Source organism: Octopus bimaculoides, chromosome 12 (genome assembly GCF_046866305.1).
Source record: "Octopus bimaculoides isolate indiv1 chromosome 12, ASM4686630v1, whole genome shotgun sequence".
In the NCBI taxonomy this organism is placed as follows: domain Eukaryota; kingdom Metazoa; phylum Mollusca; class Cephalopoda; order Octopoda; family Octopodidae; genus Octopus; species Octopus bimaculoides.
In genome coordinates, this window is record NC_142939.1 from 36,057,130 (window position 1) to 36,076,467 (window position 19,338).

A 19,338-nucleotide genomic window follows, 5' to 3' on the forward strand; every position below is an offset into this window, starting at 1 on the left:
ATCGACAACGCGTTAAAACAATCTGCAATATAGTAAGAGCACAGTACTGGGTATGAGGTACGAGTAATTTTTTAATTTTGTCGATGACGCCGGTCACAAAATGCGAACTCATGAATTCTGAAACCCAGTTCATCCAGCCCTTTGCACCTGCGAACAAATAATCACCAGGTTAATTAGCAAATGCCTCACACTTACTAATAGAATCAAGTGGTTTTTACCAACGTTTTTGGAATCAAGGGAGTGGTAAATTCATTTATTTTCTTCCCTCCAAATTTTTCTTCGTCCCACCTTTTATAAATTCAAAGTTAGTATCATTATAATGTCAACAAAGTCACGATTATTTAATAGTTTACATTTTTTATAAACATATTCTATCATTTATTCATACATTTTCTTTTTCAGAAACATTAAGTCACGCTTTCCTCCAACATTTCTTTTGCTTTATATCGGTTTTCTTGCTTAGCTTTCTTTATTGATTGATTTTAGTTTTGTTTTCATTTCAATAGAGTTTAGGATGTTGTTGACGTGATTTTTCAAACGCACCCAACATCTACCCTCACACGCTTGCATGCACAGCCGTGTGTGTGTGTGTGTGTGTGTGTGTGTGTGTGTGTGTGTACATAAAAATACAAGACTATGTGCATGGAGGTATGTATGTGTATATATATATATATATATATATATATATATATATATGGAGAAAGAAAGAAAGAAAGAAAGAAAGAAAGAAAGAAAGAAAGAAAAAAGAAAGGAAGAAAAGACAAACTTGAGAGCAAGAAATGCTTTGTTGATTCATATGTATTTGAGAGTTGTACAATAACGAGACAGAAATGAACTTCACAAGTTACAATATAATTTGCTATGAAATTACTACGCAATTAATTAGAAGTTAATAGGGTTGTGACACATGTCTACGTGAAAGAAAGAAATATAAGATTCTGACGAACCTGAAACTTACTGACACTCAAATGGAGACACTTAAACTAAAATTGTTGAGCACAAACAAATACTGTTAAGTACTGACGGAATACGAAAGGTACAAACTTAGAAATATGTTAAGTGACCATTTTCACGTGGTGACAATCTAAAATATTGAGGGAATATGAGCCGTACAGCCAGAAAACTAAACAGGTTGACGCTCTATGATGCTGTCGAGAACTGAATCTTGCCAACGCTAAGGTATATTCTTAATTTATTATGAAACTTGCTGACGTTGTAAAGTACACACCTAACTTTAAAATTACTAACACTATATATAAATGATAGAACCTAAAACTTTGACACTCTGAGAGGTTCACTTAACCTGAAACTAAATGACATTGTAACCAAATGTTGGAACTTAAACTTATGAGGCATGTCTTGTAACAAGACGTGAAAACTACAACGTCAAGTACTGACTAAACCTAAATCTGACACTGATATCTACTCACTCACCTTTAATAGACTATTGGCAGAACATGAGGTTTTTCTGACACTAACTTTTCCTGACCAGTATTGTAAAGTATTAAAACTTTCAAGTATTATCAGATATTTACCGATCCTAAAGCTTACTGATACAATGTGATATGACGAACTTCGAAACTTTTGACTCGGAACCTGAAAATTGCGGAAGCTTTTTAATACTAAAAGAATCTGAAACATTCTGAATGTAAAGTACTGATTTAACGTTTCAGTTTCCATCAGTACATGGTACTATATTTTATGTACTGATGTACCGACCTTATGTAATAACGAGGCCTGGGGCCTAGAACTTACTGACACTCCAAGATTGTGACAAAATGGGAGATATACTGGTACTGTATGTTAGATACCGATTCTAAAGCATATTGGTACTCTTTACCACAGACGAACTACGGAATTTATTGACACTGTCAAGTACTCACCTAACATGAAACTAATTGATAATTTAAGGTACTCACCTCACCTGAAATGTACTGTCACTATAAGCTTGAAACTTACAGATACTGTAAAGTATAAATCAGAAACAATGTCATAAACCCTCAATTTTAATTAAATTTATAGATTGCCCTGATGGTTTTGGTGAAACAAAAAATATAAACGACTTAACCGAACACACTACCTGAGTGATACTTATTCTATCGTCCCCAGTTAGATAAAACCTATAGTCGGCATCAGCCTGGTTTGAACTCAAAGCATACAGAGTGTTACATTAATTTCTGTGAATCACTTATTCCAATACTTCAAAAAATTAGGATTCCGGTACATAAAAATTATTACAATGAACTGACAAGAGTTTTTAGCTCTCGATGCGCGATACGATAAACAAAAACAAAATGCAGTTTGCAACTATTTCACCTACACTTATTAATAAGCTTACGAAAGGCATGAAAACACACTGATTTTCCTTTCCTTAAAATACCGGACTATTCTGTGAACTGAGCCACAAAAGAACCAAATATTATTCAGCGTCCAGCGAGTTCTAACCATGTTAATATGTACTCTGCTAGTTTACTTCGGGAAAATTTCTACTACCAGCTGAAATACTTTGCATTTTACTTCATTTACATAAGTTAATATTTCTCTTGGGAAAGGCATCTCAGTAACAACGTGTCATTTTCACAATGACAAAAGCAGAAAATATTCATTTATCTCAGGACAGTTTGAAGAATTTGCTTTACTTTTTAATATGAGTAGTGACATTTGTAATATGCATGCCTTTCTCTCAGAATAAATGCAAAGCATTTATTCATGAATCATAATTTCCAATAGAAAATGAGTTGTGAATTCGGTTCGCCGATGTTGCTCGACAAAGCAAAAGATTCAGGATTAAATAACAGTGAATAAAAAGAAAATAACTCAGAGCTTTCATTAAATATAAAAGAAACCCAATAGAAGTGTCGGATTTAATGGCGCATTTCTTCTAATAATCTTTCTCGATTCGCTTCCTGGTTCTGATCCAAAATTTGATTGATCCGAAATTCCGCTTCTTGACCACAGTTTGTTAGTCTAAGATCCAAGTGTGTGACTGTTGTGTTTACCTCAAGACTTTCTCTGATCAGTTTGCCACCATCCTGAAACGGAAGCGAGAAAATCATGAAACACGGCGATTATATTTTGAAGTTTGGTTATTTAAATAGATGCATCTGTGTACATACATATAAATTCCTCTGTTATTGTATGCATATATGAAAATGTGACAATTTGTCTACTTGCATGCATAGTAATGTCTATGCATACACGCAACACTCGCAACACACACACACACACACAAGCGTGCGAGAATTTCAAACTTAAACACAAATCCTTTGATGTAGAGAGGAGCGTCAAAAACCTTTAGCAACATGACCGAAAAACGTTTTGATTCCAGAATGAAACTTAGCGCGTACGTGTATGTGTGTGAGTGAGTGAGTGCATGCGTGCGTGCGTGCGTGCATGTGTGTGTGTGTGTGTGTGTGTTTGCGTGTGTGTGTGTGTGTGTGTTTGCGTGCGTATACGTGTGTGCATGTAAGAGCATGTGAATGAGAACGTCTGCCTAAGTGTGTAGGAGTGTTTGAGTGCACATGAATGAGCACATTTGCGTGCGTACATATGTACACATATATGTCTATGTGCGTGAGTGCGTGCTTGTGCATGTGTGTGTACATTACGGAAGTAGAAGTTATATACATCACGCACACCAGGAACATTATATATATATATATATATATATATATATATATATATATATATATATATATACAGGGTGCGATAGGTAAATTATCGGTATTTTATATTTTTAATTTCACGCATGCACAGTTTGTTTTATTTTTGTTGACTACACAGTATAGTAGGGTCAGTTGGGCACCGTCTGTGAGAAAAAATCTGGGGAAATGTACCGAGAGTGATAAAAATCAAACATCCAGTCAACATCATAGTGTTGCCTCCATTCATCTTCCCACACGGCCTCACACTCAACACAGAGGCCTACATCAAGTGCCTGGAAGAGGTGGTGCTGCCCTGGGTCAAGAAAGTGGCTGCTAGAAGACCCTATGTCTAGCAACAGGACTCTGCACTATGTCACACTAGCAGGAAAATCCAGTCATGGCTGTCAAACAATCTCTGCGACCACATCATCCTTAACATCTGGCCACGTACTCCCCAGACTGTAGTCCCCTTGATTATTATGTGTGGAGCGCAGTTGAGCGAGAACAGAACTCCTTGTAACACCAAAGATGAACTCAAGGTAAGAATTATGACAGCAGTCAGCAACTTAAACAAGGAGACGTCCAGAATAGTTCCTGGAGATTCCGAAATCGTCTGGAGGCCGTGGTTGAAGCTAATGGCGATTCTTTTGGATAAATTTACTCTTTAGTATTTCAAGATATTTTTATGTAATTTTGATAAATATATCTGTTAAAATGAGACGTCATTATTTCAATATATCTCTTCTCGAGGTCAGAAAGCTCACATGTACTTCCATAAACATATAGTCTGATTTAGATAGTGTTTCTTTTCTTTTTGGGAAAAATCAGACTATGAATTGTCATTGATAATTTTACACAAACAATATTGAATGTACATCGCTTCGTCATTATTTTGCTATTGTTAATAAGCTTTCAGACCACTACTCCAATGTTGTACGGGAGTCATATTTTTTATTCTTTCATTACTGTGACTATAATTATCATCATATCGATCTGTCTACTAGAACGATGTTCTGAATAAAACATTGGCACCTTAAGTCACAATACTCGTAACAGATTAGTCAATATATTAGAATCTAATGGTTTTCTTCGGCATATATTCCTTCTATTGTAGATCAGTAGTAGATATTGACGATTTATTATTTTATGACATCTATTGTTTAATTTTAAGAGGCTAAGAATAGAGAGGGAATACTGTCTGTGAACAAGACACAAAACAATCAGGATTAAAAAGAGATTAACAGAATTGAGAGCTATCTTATGTTGACAGATGAAAGGATTTGTGTGCGACTGATAAGATACAAACTTTTGCACTTCCTTTTGCCGCCAAATTTACTTTCAGGCATATTGAATGCTTTTTACTTCAAAATGAGTTTGTTTACAGCGGAGAAATAATACAATTCTTCGGCGAAAATATTTTCACTCTGTTTGCGAACTCAAAAAAGTATTTTGTGAAATAATCGTTATGCTATATCATACTTCAGTTACATTCCATATACTATAAGCAAACCTATAGAGCAAATGTTTATCTCCGCCTTTTGTACCGTTAAAAGAACAGACTATAAATCTACTCTGAAGTATTTTTTTTAGAGTAGAATTGAACTAGGAAATATGAACCTCTGAATAGTGCTGATGATGATTTCAACAATATAATGATCCTGAGAGCTATACCAGCGGAGCACAAACTCCTAGGAGGACCTGCCATGCTAGACATGAGATAAACATGAGTTTTTGCACCTACCTAGAGATAAGCAAAGTTACAGAAGTATCGAATATATATAATTAATATATATAATTAATATTCTCTTCTCTTGTTCTCGCTTATTCATTTTTATTTCCTGTTTCTATGAAAAACTTACCTGTTTAAGATCGTTGCAAGAAATATCAATGGATACCAAATTATTGTTGGTTCTAAGGACTTGAGATAGTGCTATTGCAGTTGACTCTCCCATCTTATTGGCCGCCACATTCAGCTCTTGAAGAGATGTATTTTTTGTCAGAGCTTTGAAAATGCAATGTCCTCCTTCGTCACCAATTCTGTTTAACCTTAAATTTAATAACATTAGTTTATGTGTCTTAATTAAAGTGTGTGCTAGGGCTTGTCCTCCAATAATCCCAATTTTATTATTACATAATGTAAGTTTCAAAATCCTATCGCAGCTGGTTATCAATTTGCCGATTGCTTTGGCACCACGATCGCCAATATAGTTGTGTGACAAATCAATTTCTTCCATAGACGGATGATCTAGTAAATGATACATCAGCATACGTGTCTTTTCATCATCAATTTTGCTTCGATGAAGATGAAGAACTCTCAGTGTTTTACAAGACTGAATGGCTTCAGATAACCTTTGGCAATCATTTTTAGTGAAATGAAACATAGACCAAGTAAAATTCATGCCACAGTCTCTGACACTGTAAGTCAGATGCAGTTCTTCCAGAGACGTCAGTGCCTTCATAACTGGATACATATTGAAATGGTCGCACTCATGTTCTTTCTCGCTTGGTGAATCAGAGCCATCGTCTAAAAAATCGATGGATTTCTCATCTAGGGTAACAGGTGGCAGCAATTGCCCAATGTCAATGCGTTTGATAAAATTTGAAGAGACTTTCAAAGTTTCATTTAACTCCCTTATATCAGTTTTTTCAGGTACAAAGAACTCAATGATATGCTCTAGGTTTCGTTCAAAATACATCCGCTTCCAATTGTTGCCGTAATCAGCGACATTGCAGAGTGCCCAACGGTTCCTGCAACACCTTTCCCAATAGCATTCTTCTTCAATAAGTTCGGCTGTTATTTTTAGAGGCAAGTTGACCGATAACGTCTCTAGAACTCTTGCTTTGTGCGCAGGTCGCAGGCTTTTAAAATATATTGAATTATCTGAAATTGAATAAGAAATAAAGTCAGTCAAATTCAGTCATTAAGTGAAGTAACCCCTTGTGAATAGTCTTGACTTTTAATTATCTAACTTTTGTCCCAGCGTAGCTATAGAGTTATTCCGGTGAAAATTTTTCTATGAATATACTTAGATCTTCGAAAACTTAAAACGAAGATTACTTTTGCATTTAAATTTTTTTTTTCCCAATGCATTCAGTTTAGCAAATGTACAGAAAAAATCATTTAAAAAGCAACTGTACATAATCTTTTTTTTTTAATAGAACAGATTGCAAAGTGACAGCAGTGCTAGATACTTATATTTGATCATTTTAATTGGTGTTATACTAATTTTTCATAAGTTGGAGAAATTTTAAGTGATTTAGTGATCAAGGGACGTTATTTCCTCTCCCTTTATTTAGTTAAGTATATCAAATATAGTCTTCTGACAAGGCTGCCACCTTTGTCAATTTCTTTCTATGTCTGTGTATGTGTTAGCTTCTTTAAATATCTATTTATTATCTAAGGCTGTTAAGGCAAGGCTGTTAAGGCAGAATTGAAACCTAGTAGCAGATTCAGCATGCATTAACCTTCACCATGTCAAAGTATTTCAAAGGCAACGTCCCCATGGATTCACGAGCCGAACAGAAGTAATTCCAATATGAAAGCAATGAATAAATAAGCTGTATGAGATGCTTAGTTAGAATAGTGAATATATTGCGGAGACGGCAAGACTGTGAGAATGGTATATAATTCTATTGATATGTAGAACAGAGTTTAGCTTTCCCCCACCACCACCACATATCGACATTTCGTCATAGTTTATTCGTATTCGACCATCGCTTTGCTTTCAGAAACCAGAGAATGTATGCATGGAAATAGTATGCATATGTAATAGGATTATGACTTCAACTGCCAGACACATTTGAAATAAGAGTTTAACTCCACTAAACCCACTTCCTAGTACGAGTTTAATTAGAAGTCGAAATACTTCACTATGTTTACACCATGTGAGAACTGACATCTTTTACTTTCCTTCCTCTGAAATACAGTTGTGTTTGTACCTGATCAAAAGAAACTTTCATTCTAAGGTAAACAGCCCTACATAATATACCGCAAAGTGCTCCAGCATACCTCACTTTTACTATATTTAACTACGTCTGTTACTTAAATTATATGGTTACATAATTTACCTGCATTGGTAAGATTAATAAATCAATACTCAGTTCTCATATTTTCAGAGAGATTCGTGGTGCGGTTGTGCGGTCTTTTTAGTTTTGTGGCTACTCCACTATACGTATAATGTGTTGATAGCTTGATGTGTAGTTAGACAGACTGACAGCCAGTCAGATAGATAGATACATAAACAGACAGACATACAGACAGACAGACAGACAGACAGACAGACAGACAGACAGACAGACAGACAGATAGATAGATAGATAGATAGATAGATAGATAGATAGATAGATAGATAGACATTTGTCTGTCTGCCTGCCTGTCTGTCTGCATTCGGAGACAGAGTACAACAGCACCCTCAGAACAAGTTTTTACCCTAAAGAAATAGCCTAGAATATAAATTCGTATTTATACTAATAATAATTAGTGCACTTGGATTTGTTAGTATTGCCTGGGCTTTTCAGGGAAAGAAATCAACCAACTAAAATGCATATTACAAAATACAATCTGCAAAGAAACGGTAAATAGGTCCAACATATGACGTTGTCTCTGTTATCTACATAGATGTCTCTGCTATCAACGATGGAGCTTTGTATTTTTGATAGAAACCAGTTCTTTCCTTATAGGACAGAATCAAAAGTTTAAAAATTGAAGCGAACATACATACATACTTACATACACTTACAGACATACATACATACATGCATACATACATACATACATACATACATACATACACACATACATACATATATACATACATACATACGATCCAAATAATCTTCACCATCAAATTTGGATTAACGAGGAAAAGTGTGACTTATTTATCTAATACCGTCAGTTAACTCATCTACTCATATTACAGCTCTCAGATTTTTAAACTTTTCATCTCACTATAGTGTGGTGGCCAGCTAAGACAGCTTACTGTTACTATGAGACAGGATCGATTCACAGAGTCCTTTCACGTCACTCAAAACTTAAACCTTCGCTATTTCACTATAGTCAATAGCTTGGAAATGGTTTGGCTCAGCCAGACGTATCTGATATTTATACTCTACATAAAAATGAGCAAACCAAAAACAAACCACTACGCGCTTGCATGACCTATTACAAAGAACAGCCAAATTTTCATTGAATCCTACTGGCTTTTAACTATCTAAACTCTACAGTTGACATTGCCGGTTCAGATACATGATACTTGAAAACAAAGATAGGATAGTCACTGCTCGAATGTATTTTGATCATAAATTTGCTCAGTCAAAACCGAACTTGGGCTACACAACAATTAAAACATGAAGGCGAAATATCTGTCGATAACACACCCAAGATTTTAAAATTATGACAAAGTAAATGAACAACTTACATTCAAAGTTGTCGACAATATGTCTGATACAGAGTTCTTCTAGTAACGGCACTGTAGCCAATGACCAATATGGATCTTCGGCGATGATTCTTCTCATTTTGCGCATGTCAGCAGCAGGGTTTAATAAAAATGTGTCTGATAATGATGTTGGAAATTCAGTAAGTAATGCCTCTGCATTTTCCACAACGTTGTTAAACTCATCATGCTGACTATCTCTTCTTTCGTCACTTGCAGAATTCTGATCTTTCTCTATTTCTCCTTCTTCTCCAATGTCTTTGGAATCCTTATTTTCTGAATTGCTTGGCATTGTCTACAAATACAGAATATATAATTTGCTTATTACGTAAATTGTCCATTTTGTGTACGTTGTTCATCTTACCAGAGAACATGCGTTGATGCCTCATCAGGCAGTGAAACAGCTCTGTACGTGTTTTTGGCCCCTTTACTTATTTCAGTCATGAGACTCCAGCCATACTGGGGCACCGCCTTGAAGATGTTAGCTGAAAGAAACGACCCCAGTATTTTTTTTTTTTTTTTTGCAAGCCTGGTATTTATTCTATCAAGTTCTTTCATCAAGCCGCTAAGTTACGAAGACGTAAACACACTTATACCAGTTATCAAGCAGTGGGAGAGGACAAACACTGAAATAAAGAAATACACATACACACACACGCACATATACACACACATACACACACACATACACACACATACATACATACATACATACATACATACATACATACATATATATACATACTAGCAGCTAAGCCCGGTTTCACCCGGTCGGTTAGGATGATGTGGCTGTAAAACCTGCTCTGTGTAAGCATTCGACTTGTTAGGGCACGCTTACGTTAAAAAACAATTTTAGAATGACTTTTTTCTGTCAAAACGCTAAAAATAACTGATCAACAAAAAAAAACAGCCAAGATTCAACCAAATCAAAAAATAAACCCAAATACTAAGCGAACAAAGAACACTTCCATTGCACGCGCGCGCGCACACACACTCACACACACACACACGCACACACACACACACATTCACATATTCCCTTTCACATACGCATACATATATTCACACAGCGTTGAAACGCTGGTTGATTTATTTTTTCAGCGTACAATTTTCATCATCCCACTACCAAGTATGACATCACCCCTTCTTTCCTTATTCATCAATCACCCCTTCCTTTCTCATTCATAAACACAAGATTATTATTATAGTAAATTATCTCAGTAACCATGGGAGCTATGAAAAAATATGACATCACCTCTTCCTTCCGGATCATTCTACATATCTGTCAAGCCTTCCTTTCTCATTCATAAACACAAGAATATTATTATAGTAGATTATCTCGATAACCATAGGAGCTAAGAAAAAATACAAAGCCCAGTATCACCGCTGGATCATTCTACATCTGTGTAATTTTTCGCGCAATTCCACCGAGCTGTTTGACTGTGAATCCCAAGATAAGAAAGAATCGCCCATGTCAAATTTATATGTATAAATATATATTCTTTTATTCTTTTATTTCAGTCATTTGACTGCGACCATGCTGGAGCACCGCCTTTAGTCGAACAAATCGACCCCAGGACTTTCTAAGCCTAGTACTTATTCTATCGGTCACTTTTACTGAACCGCTAGATTACGAGGACGTGAACACACCAACATCGGTTGTCAAGTGATGGTGGGGTACAAACACAGACACACACAGATACACACACACACACACATACACACACACACATACACACACACATACACACACACACACACACATACATACACACACATATATACGACGAGCTTCTTTCAGTTTTCGCCTACCAAACCCACTTACAAGGCTTTGGTCGACCGGAGGCTATAGTAGAAGACACTTATTCAAGGTGCCACGCAGTGGGATTGAACCCGGAACCATGTGGTTGGTAAGCAAGCTACTTTATTTCATTATAATTTGCCATATAGGCAGAACACAGAGTAGCTGCGGGCTAGACAAACAAATTAATGAGATGAAATGAATGATAAACATGATGGTATAATGGGAGAAGACAAAAGCCGCCCGCCGAACTTTGCTTCTCTAAAACACTGTTCTTTTATAAATAAAATTTACACATTGAGGCTATGAACCTCGTACATAAAAAGTTCCAAATTATGACATAAATTAAGGCACTTGCTTCTTACAATTTTTTATTATATGAGTCAGATGACCCCACAATATGAGGCACTCGTCCTCTTACATTTTTTCGCCCGATAGACTTATCGCTTCACTCAAGCACAATGATGGGTCTGGGTCGGGCCAATTCACAAGACGGAATTCACCGATGGAGAAGGACTTCACCACCGTACATAGGTCACTATCCGACACGACCTCCGCAGTCACCTGCGGAGGCCAATCCGGATCCTTAGTACAGGTGAGGATTCCCTCTCTCCAACCCTTCCTAGAACACTTTTTCACGAATTTATGTAGGGCTCCTCCCTTTCGGAATACGATTAGCCATTCCTGCTCCTCACAAGGCGAGCCCACAGCTCGTACTGTCGGCGGCACAATTCCCGCCGACAGGCTTTCCTCCGTTGGTGGCACAATTCCCACCAACGGAGTGTCGCGACACGCCAGCGGTGCACTATCGAGCGCCGGTCGTGCTCCACTCTTTTTTTTTTCTTTTTCTTTGGGGCCACTGGAGTAGGGCACACTTCCGCCTTTGCCGAAAGGTCCTCCTCCTCCCCCGCGATTTTCGGTGGGCAACCACTGTTGATCACCTTCTTCCTTTTCCTTCCTTTCTTCGAGGAGGTTTCCACCTCCTCGACTTCCTCCGTCTCTCCCTCCACTGGGGGAGCGGGAGAAACTACATTCAATAACTGTTCCAGGACCTTACTCTGGTCTTGGGGACAGTCTTTCTTGATGTGGCCGGGCTTCAGACACAGGTGACACTTGGGTTTACGTCCTTCAAGGATTACCGGATATCTGTGCCCAGCCATCCTCAAAAAATCTGGAAATACCAGATCTTTGGCTGATTGGGCTCACATGGTCAAAACAGCTTTTGACCCAATCCAATCAGCCGATGGAAGTAATTTCACATTAAGAAGCTTGGCTCCGCTGCCACCCAGCCCCTAGCGGATTGTGTCCTCAATCCACTCAGGCTCAATACCGGGTGGCAGCCCACACATCCAAGCTCTAGTTAATTTCTTCCCACAATACGTGGGAAGAAACAAAATGTTCTGCCTTTCTAAGGGCTGGCTCGCAAACTTGCGAGCCACCTCAGGGGTGTCAAATAGCAACCAAACCGTTGCATACTTGACACCCCTGGTTATGAACTTGATAGTGGCCAGATGCTCCGCCAGCTCACTCTCTATCTCGACCTTGGGAAAGACCGTAATGGTGTCGAGTGCCTTTGAGTAGGTTCTGAGCACCACCGTTCTTTCCCTAAAGTCCTTTAACCACTGCTTGGGTGGGACAATCTCCCACTCCAAGACAGAGTCCTTCTTTTCAATTTCAGCCATGTCCGAAAAGTTCAATACAATATTTCAACACAATAGTCCCAAAAATGTAAGTTAGAAAAAAACAGGATGAAAGAGAAGAAAAAATAAATTCCAAGGAGAAAGAAAGAAGAACCAAAATTAGAAGAAAAGAAAAAAAGAAAGGAAAAGAGAAACAAATAACAATGCTCAGACAGGGAATCCTAGGTTCTGCAAAAAGTTCTCTTCACCAGGTAATCCAGCAGTCAGAGTTCTCTTCTTGGCGTAAGGTAAATCCACAAGAAATCTCACGTTCACAAAAATGTTCAACTTCTGGCGAAAAAAAAAACGCCACACAATATTTAACACAAGTTCTAAAAAAAATTTCAGTCCGTCGTTGTGGCGACACGCCTACCAACAACGACGAACGAGAAACACAATTTTTGCTCGCTAAGCGAGCAACAATTTAAGTCACCGAAAGCAGGCGAAACTGAGCTGGGCGAAATTTACTGCAAAAAAAGAACAGCAAAAAAAGAACAGCTAAAAAAAAAAAAAAACAATTCCACCTACCTCGGTCAACTCTCACAGTTCAATTTTTGGACGGCGTTAACACACGTCCACACATGTTCATCAGTAAGCAACTACTGCAACGCGCAAGACCGGAAGCAAGCTACTTACCACATAGCTGCTTACTACACTTGCCACTGAACTCAACACATTTTTTTTCATTTTCTCTCTATCTATTCCCTCTCACTCCTTTCTGTCGAAGAGCGTAGGCTCGAAATGTAAAAGACTTTTCCATTTTTCCCGAGCGTCAAACTAAAACGCTTGTTGTTCCTACACCTGTCATCGTCTTTGTTTTTCTATAAATTTGAACTATATAAGCAATGTTAATTCTCTAAATGAAGTATTAACAGTAACTGCACGATAAAGTGTAGTATATTGCCACTTAAGTGTGGCTGACCCCTAGGAGTGGATGTTACTGTTGCTTTTAGCCCCAGGAGGACATCTCCTCCAGCTGGCTTATCGACACACGACTGTGTCCTGTTTGCCAAGGGTAGTTATCCCTCTCACCAACATCTGCAGCACGAACGGATCCGGATTTCAGGGTTATTTCCCTTCGTCGGCGTCCGATAGCCGCTGACCTTGGTGAGAGAGACAAAAACCTGGCAATCTTATATCTTCTTTTCAAGTGAAATTCTTCACTGATATCGAAAAGGTGAAAACAAGCAATGTTAATTCTCTAAATGAAGTATTAACAGTAACTGCACGATAAAGTGTAGTATATTGCCACTTAAGTGTGGCTGACCCCTAGAGGTGGATGTTACTGTTGCTTTTAGCCCCAGGAGGACATCTCCTCCAGCTGGCTTATCGACACACGACTGTGTCCTGTTTGCCAAGGGTAGTTATCCCTCTCACCAACATCTGCAGCACGAACGGATCCGGATTTCAGGGTTATTTCCCTTCGTCGGCGTCCGATAGCCGCTGACCTTGGTGAGAGAGACAAAAACCTGGCAATCTTATATCTTCTTTTCAAGTGAAATTCTTCACTGATATCGAAAAGGTGAAAACAAGCAATGTTAATTCTCTAAATGAAGTATTAACAGTAACTGCACGATAAAGTGTAGTATATATATATATATATTTCGCTTAGGCATTGCAATACTAATAACCTGGTGTAGAACTCAATACACGTATGCTTCTGAACGAAGCGTTGGTCGAGTTCAGCGCAGAAACAATAATAGAGATTAGAAAAGAATAAACGATTATCATATGAACTTCATTAGCTCACAGTCCTTTCCGTTTTACGATTCGGTGGACTCATTGTTGAGCGCTGAGTAACACCCTACAGTTTCATCAGAGCCTCAACATGAAGTGCAATTTGTTTGGGAAAATAAATACATTTTAGCAAATATACAGGAAAGCAGGATAACTGAGAAAGCATTTATGCAGGGGATGAAATCCAGGAGCTCCTCCCACAGTTAGAATAAGATTAATTCTAAAATGTGTATAATGAGAGCTAAGGCCAGATGTAAAGAAAGAGTAAATAGATCTATCAATAAGAATATATTGCTTACACACGATTTGGTTTGACTTCATTACTACAACTATATATGTCTAAATAGATATATACATATTATACACACACACATACACACAAATACAGACACACGCACACACGCACGCATACTTTAAAGGATGCTGAACAAAACAAGATGCTTTCCTTCACGACTTACCTACCAAGCAGATGGCCGGTCAAAATATATTCTGAATTCAGATGAGAAAGAGAACACATAACATACAATCGCGTGCGTGCGTGCACACACACACACACACACACATAGGCGCAGATATGGCTGTGTGGTGTCTTCTACTGTAGCCTCGGGCTCATCAAAGCCTTGTGAGTGGATTTGGTAGGCGGAAACTGAAAGAATACCGTCCTATGTATGTGTGTGCGTGTGCAGGAGGTGTATTTATGAGTGTTTCTTTGTGCTTGTGTTTATATGTGTATATATATATATATATATATACGTTTCTTTTTGCTTGTGTTTGTCCCCCACCACTATCGCTTGACAACTGATGCTGGTGTGTTTATGTTCCCGTAAGATAGCGGTTCGGTAAAGGAGTCCGATAGAAAAAGTACTCGGCTTACAAAGAAGAGGCGATTTCTTCGATTAAAACCCTTATATATAACATATATTTCCATGCGCGGACGAACGGATGGATGATGTATGACTGTGTATCATAAAACTTGACAAGTTTTGATTTTTCGCATATAATCGAGCTAAGAAGGATGCGCGTACGTAAAGTGCAATCTGACAGAAATAACAGCCAAATCTCTGTCACATACGTATACACACACACGCTCTCTTTCTCTCTCTCTCCACAAAGACTCGGTGTATATATTTACATACTAATGCTACATATTCGATGCCTGAAATGAAATTGCGTCCAGTCCATAGCAAAAAGTCATTAATCAAGCGATCTGCTTAGTCGATAAAGTCTCGCTTAGCATTAAAAAAAATAACAACGACAAACTTATCAAAAAGTCAAACATATTTTGAAGGAAAGACTTACTCTTTTATTTGTGTTTATAAGAGACTTATTGTCAGTAAATTCCGCTTGTATTTTCTTCTATCAGTAAATATGTCGCTCGTGCATATTAAAAAAAAATGATACACTGTATTGGTGTTGTTATAGCAACAGGTTTTTGAAACGGTGATTAGTGGATAAATATACCCTGTGTAGAAAACTCCGTTACTCTATTAGTGTGGATGACTCCTTTGGTGTGTGTGTGTGTGTGTGTGCGTGTGTGCGTGTGTGTGCGCCAGTGTGTGAGTGTGTGTATCTATGTATGTAACCTGTACATGTTTGTGTATGCGTACGTATGTATGGTATAAATACATACATATATAAATAGACAGACAGGTAGGCAGATAGATAGATAGATAGATAGATAGATAGATAGATAGACAGACAGACAGACAGACAGACAAACAGACAGACAGACAGATAGATAGATAGATAGATAGATAGATAGATAGATAGATAGATAGATAGATAGACTGATTGTATGTATGTGTGTATGTATGTATGTATACTTATTGATCAGACCTCGTACATATATATGTATACTCATATATGTACATACATGTGAGTGTGTGTGCGCGCGAGCGCAGGTGTATTCATGTGTATGCGCGTGCGTGCGTGTGTGTTGCCAACAAGCAAGTTTGATGAGTTCTTCAACACCACAAATCCACACCAAGAAGATTACATTGACAGAGAAGGAAAGGATGTAATATCAGTCATGGATGAGATGAAATCAAACTGATGTTTTTCCATTTATTCTTTTAAAGGCATGCAAGAAAGCTCTTGCAAAACCATTCTAGATACTTTTTCAGAGTTTCCTCTCATGTGGCAAGCTTCACAAAATGTTAGAAAAGAATGTATCATATACTAGAGCAGATGCTAAGAATTACAGGCTTACCTCTCTGACCTCACATATTAGCAAAGCCATGGAAATGCATCGTCAGGAGGAAGCTCATCCCGATTCTAACAGGTAGCATGTCCTCCGTCCAGGAAGGAAACGCTTTATTCAGTTGCTATAGCATTATGACAGAGTACTGAAACAACGATCATCAGGTCGGGGATGTCCCATGGTCAAGCAGTCGGCGACTAAACTAGTTCTCCCATTTGAGTAGTTAGCGGCTCTTGTGAACAGAGTGTCTGGACACTCAGCAGGACTAAAAACAAGACCTGTCGAAGGATGGATGGATTGAAATCAGAATACGCGGAAGTAGGAAATATTACAATCCCAAAGTCAGAGTCAGTATATCACTTGGAATCTACATGAGTGGCAATGCATCATTCCATTCACCTTTTACTAAGAAGGCAACAATGTACAGGTGACACACGAGCTGGATTCTAGGATCATTCAGAACGTGGAAAGGAACACCATAATTCTTCCATGGAGAACATTTGTTCTCAGTCGCCTGGATTACTACTTCCAATTATCCTCACCTCAAAGCATCAAACCACTAGAACCAATCCAATGCCACTATACCTAGAAGATTGCCTCGGCGTAAGGTGCGCTGCTAGGAGAAGCTAAAAGAACTGAGGATTTACTCCCCAGAGAGAAAATACGAAAGGTATGCAGTGAAGTGTCCGTGCATGCGTGCGTGTGTGTGTTTGTGTGTGTGCGTGCGTGCGTGCGTAAGGACCTTGAAGATTTAGCACCTAACTTTAGGATTCACGCCGGACTGGACGACACTGTATAGTACCTAAGATCCCACCTTCATCCAGAGTAAGGGACCAATACTGCAACAGTTTAGAATCCAAACCCAAAGCTTTTCGATAACTTACCTAAAAGCTTCAGATATCTACGAGGAGTAGATGTGGATGTATTCAAAGATGTATTCAAAGAAAATTCGGAATAATTTTTTATCTGAGATACAATGTAAACCTACACCGCGTCAAGGATCACAAAGAAGGACAACTTTGTATAACTCAATACTCTACGAGGAACGATTCAGGGCAGAGAGCCGAGAAATGTGACGAAATTATCCAAACATTAATGCTAGTGACGGTGCCCCAGCATGTCCACAGCCTCTGACTGAAACCAATAAAGCAATAATATACATATATACATATATACATATATACATATATACATATATACATATATACATATATACATATATACATATATACATATATACATATATACATATATACATATATACATATATACATATATACATATATACATATATACATATATACATATATACATATATACATATATACATATATACATATATACAATATGCATAGGGTAGGTTAGATTAAATCTCCAAATGTGAAAAATGAAATACAAAATATGAGAACCAATGTATTTCTTCGTTCTTCTAATCGTCTCCATACTACCAGGAATGCGAACAACAGGATAAAAAAATCAAATCCCTTATATATTCAATAATACTCGAAAATTTGAAAATTATAGCGCAACTCCTAGTAAAAACGACATTGTTTGATTCATAGTTCCGTTTGCTATGCAAATTAAGGGTGATTTAATTGGAACCATATATAAACTTTTCTATAAACACTTTACAAGAAAAAATAGATATTCTTAGAATTCGTTATTCCGTATCTAATAATTTATGCCAGATTATATCTTCAATTAACGAAAGAAAATTATCTAACTTTTATAATTGTAATAGTTGTAAACGCCTTAATAGTAATACTAATGGAATAAATGTTAGTAATGAAAGTAAATTTGGGACTTTAGTGTACAAGGGGGATACAACCAGTGTCAAATCCCATCCCAACCTCATGAATATTAATGAAATGGCAAATAATACGAGTATTAATGAAAATATTTTTTGCGATTGTAGGATTAGAAGTGAATGTTTAATTTAAAATCATTGTAAACAAAAGATATAAGGCGATATCTGAGGGTAAAAGTTTCTTCCATATAAGAGCTACTCAAAATTTTGTTAAGAAACGTGTCTCTAACCATCCATACACCTTTAATAATAGGAACAGGTCTTCTACCAGCCTCAGTAAATTTATTTGGGACATGAAAGACAAGAAAAAAAGTTTTTCTGTGGAATGGAGGATTATAAGCAAGGCAACTGCTTATAAGTCTGGAAACTCCTTTCGCTTTCTTTGTCTAGAAGAGTTATTCCTAATCTTATATTCTAGGAGGCGTCTCTTAAAATGCTAAAATAGAGACTGTTTCTTTTTTTTTCATATGTTCGCGCATGTAAACGGACTCTTGAAAAACTACCATAAAATATATAACCATCATTGAGGATAAGCGTTAAATAATGGTTAGTAGATGTAATATTGATAAAATATATATATAATACGATATAATTTTATATTGTATTATATCATATTATATTATATTATATTATATTATATATTAGTTAAATGGTGTAGATGGAAATTTTGTTTTCTATACGTGGAAATGTTTTGGTGTTTTACTTTTAATTCAATCAACGCGTTTCTCATAAATGTATGGTTGAAATTATTATAATAATTTATAAAACTAAATTTGAGAAGAAACATATTATCTTAATAATAATTACAACTTTAGTGTACTTGGTTTTAATATAAATTATCTGTCTATAAATAATATCTGATAATGTTTAGATTTTGCTTTTGTTTACAAAGTTTGTATTGACCGTAGATCTACGCGCAAATATTGATGACGCAACACTACTATAAGGTAATTAACTACCAGTTTTGATACGTCATATTTTTTTAGTTGTTTTCAGTATAAAAAAAAAAGTTTTTCTGTGGAATGGCGGATTATAAGC

At 37.1% G+C, this 19,338-nt stretch overlaps 1 protein-coding gene and 1 pseudogene across 4 annotated transcripts; both read right to left on the reverse strand.

Annotated features, from left to right (window-relative positions):
* Positions 1-783: 783 nt before the first annotated feature.
* On the reverse strand, positions 784-16,612 carry LOC106884271 (dynein regulatory complex subunit 5). Of its 4 annotated transcripts, none has more exons than XM_089360908.1 (4): positions 16,503-16,612; positions 9,062-9,371; positions 5,504-6,525; positions 784-3,032 (listed from the first exon to the last, which is right to left on the reverse strand). In XM_089360908.1, the coding sequence occupies exons 1-4, from the start codon at positions 16,530-16,532 to the stop codon at positions 2,865-2,867; spliced, it is 1,530 nt and encodes a 509-aa protein (XP_089217034.1). In that variant the 5' UTR covers positions 16,533-16,612; the 3' UTR covers positions 784-2,864. The 4 variants fall into 4 exon arrangements, with proteins under 4 accessions (XP_089217034.1, XP_089217035.1, XP_089217036.1 ...); XM_089360909.1 differs by lacking the exon at positions 16,503-16,612 and adding an exon at positions 15,593-15,747; XM_089360910.1 differs by lacking the exon at positions 16,503-16,612 and adding an exon at positions 13,085-13,156.
* LOC149133069 (uncharacterized) lies at positions 11,203-12,975 on the reverse strand (annotated as a pseudogene).
* Positions 16,613-19,338: the final 2,726 nt, after the last annotated feature.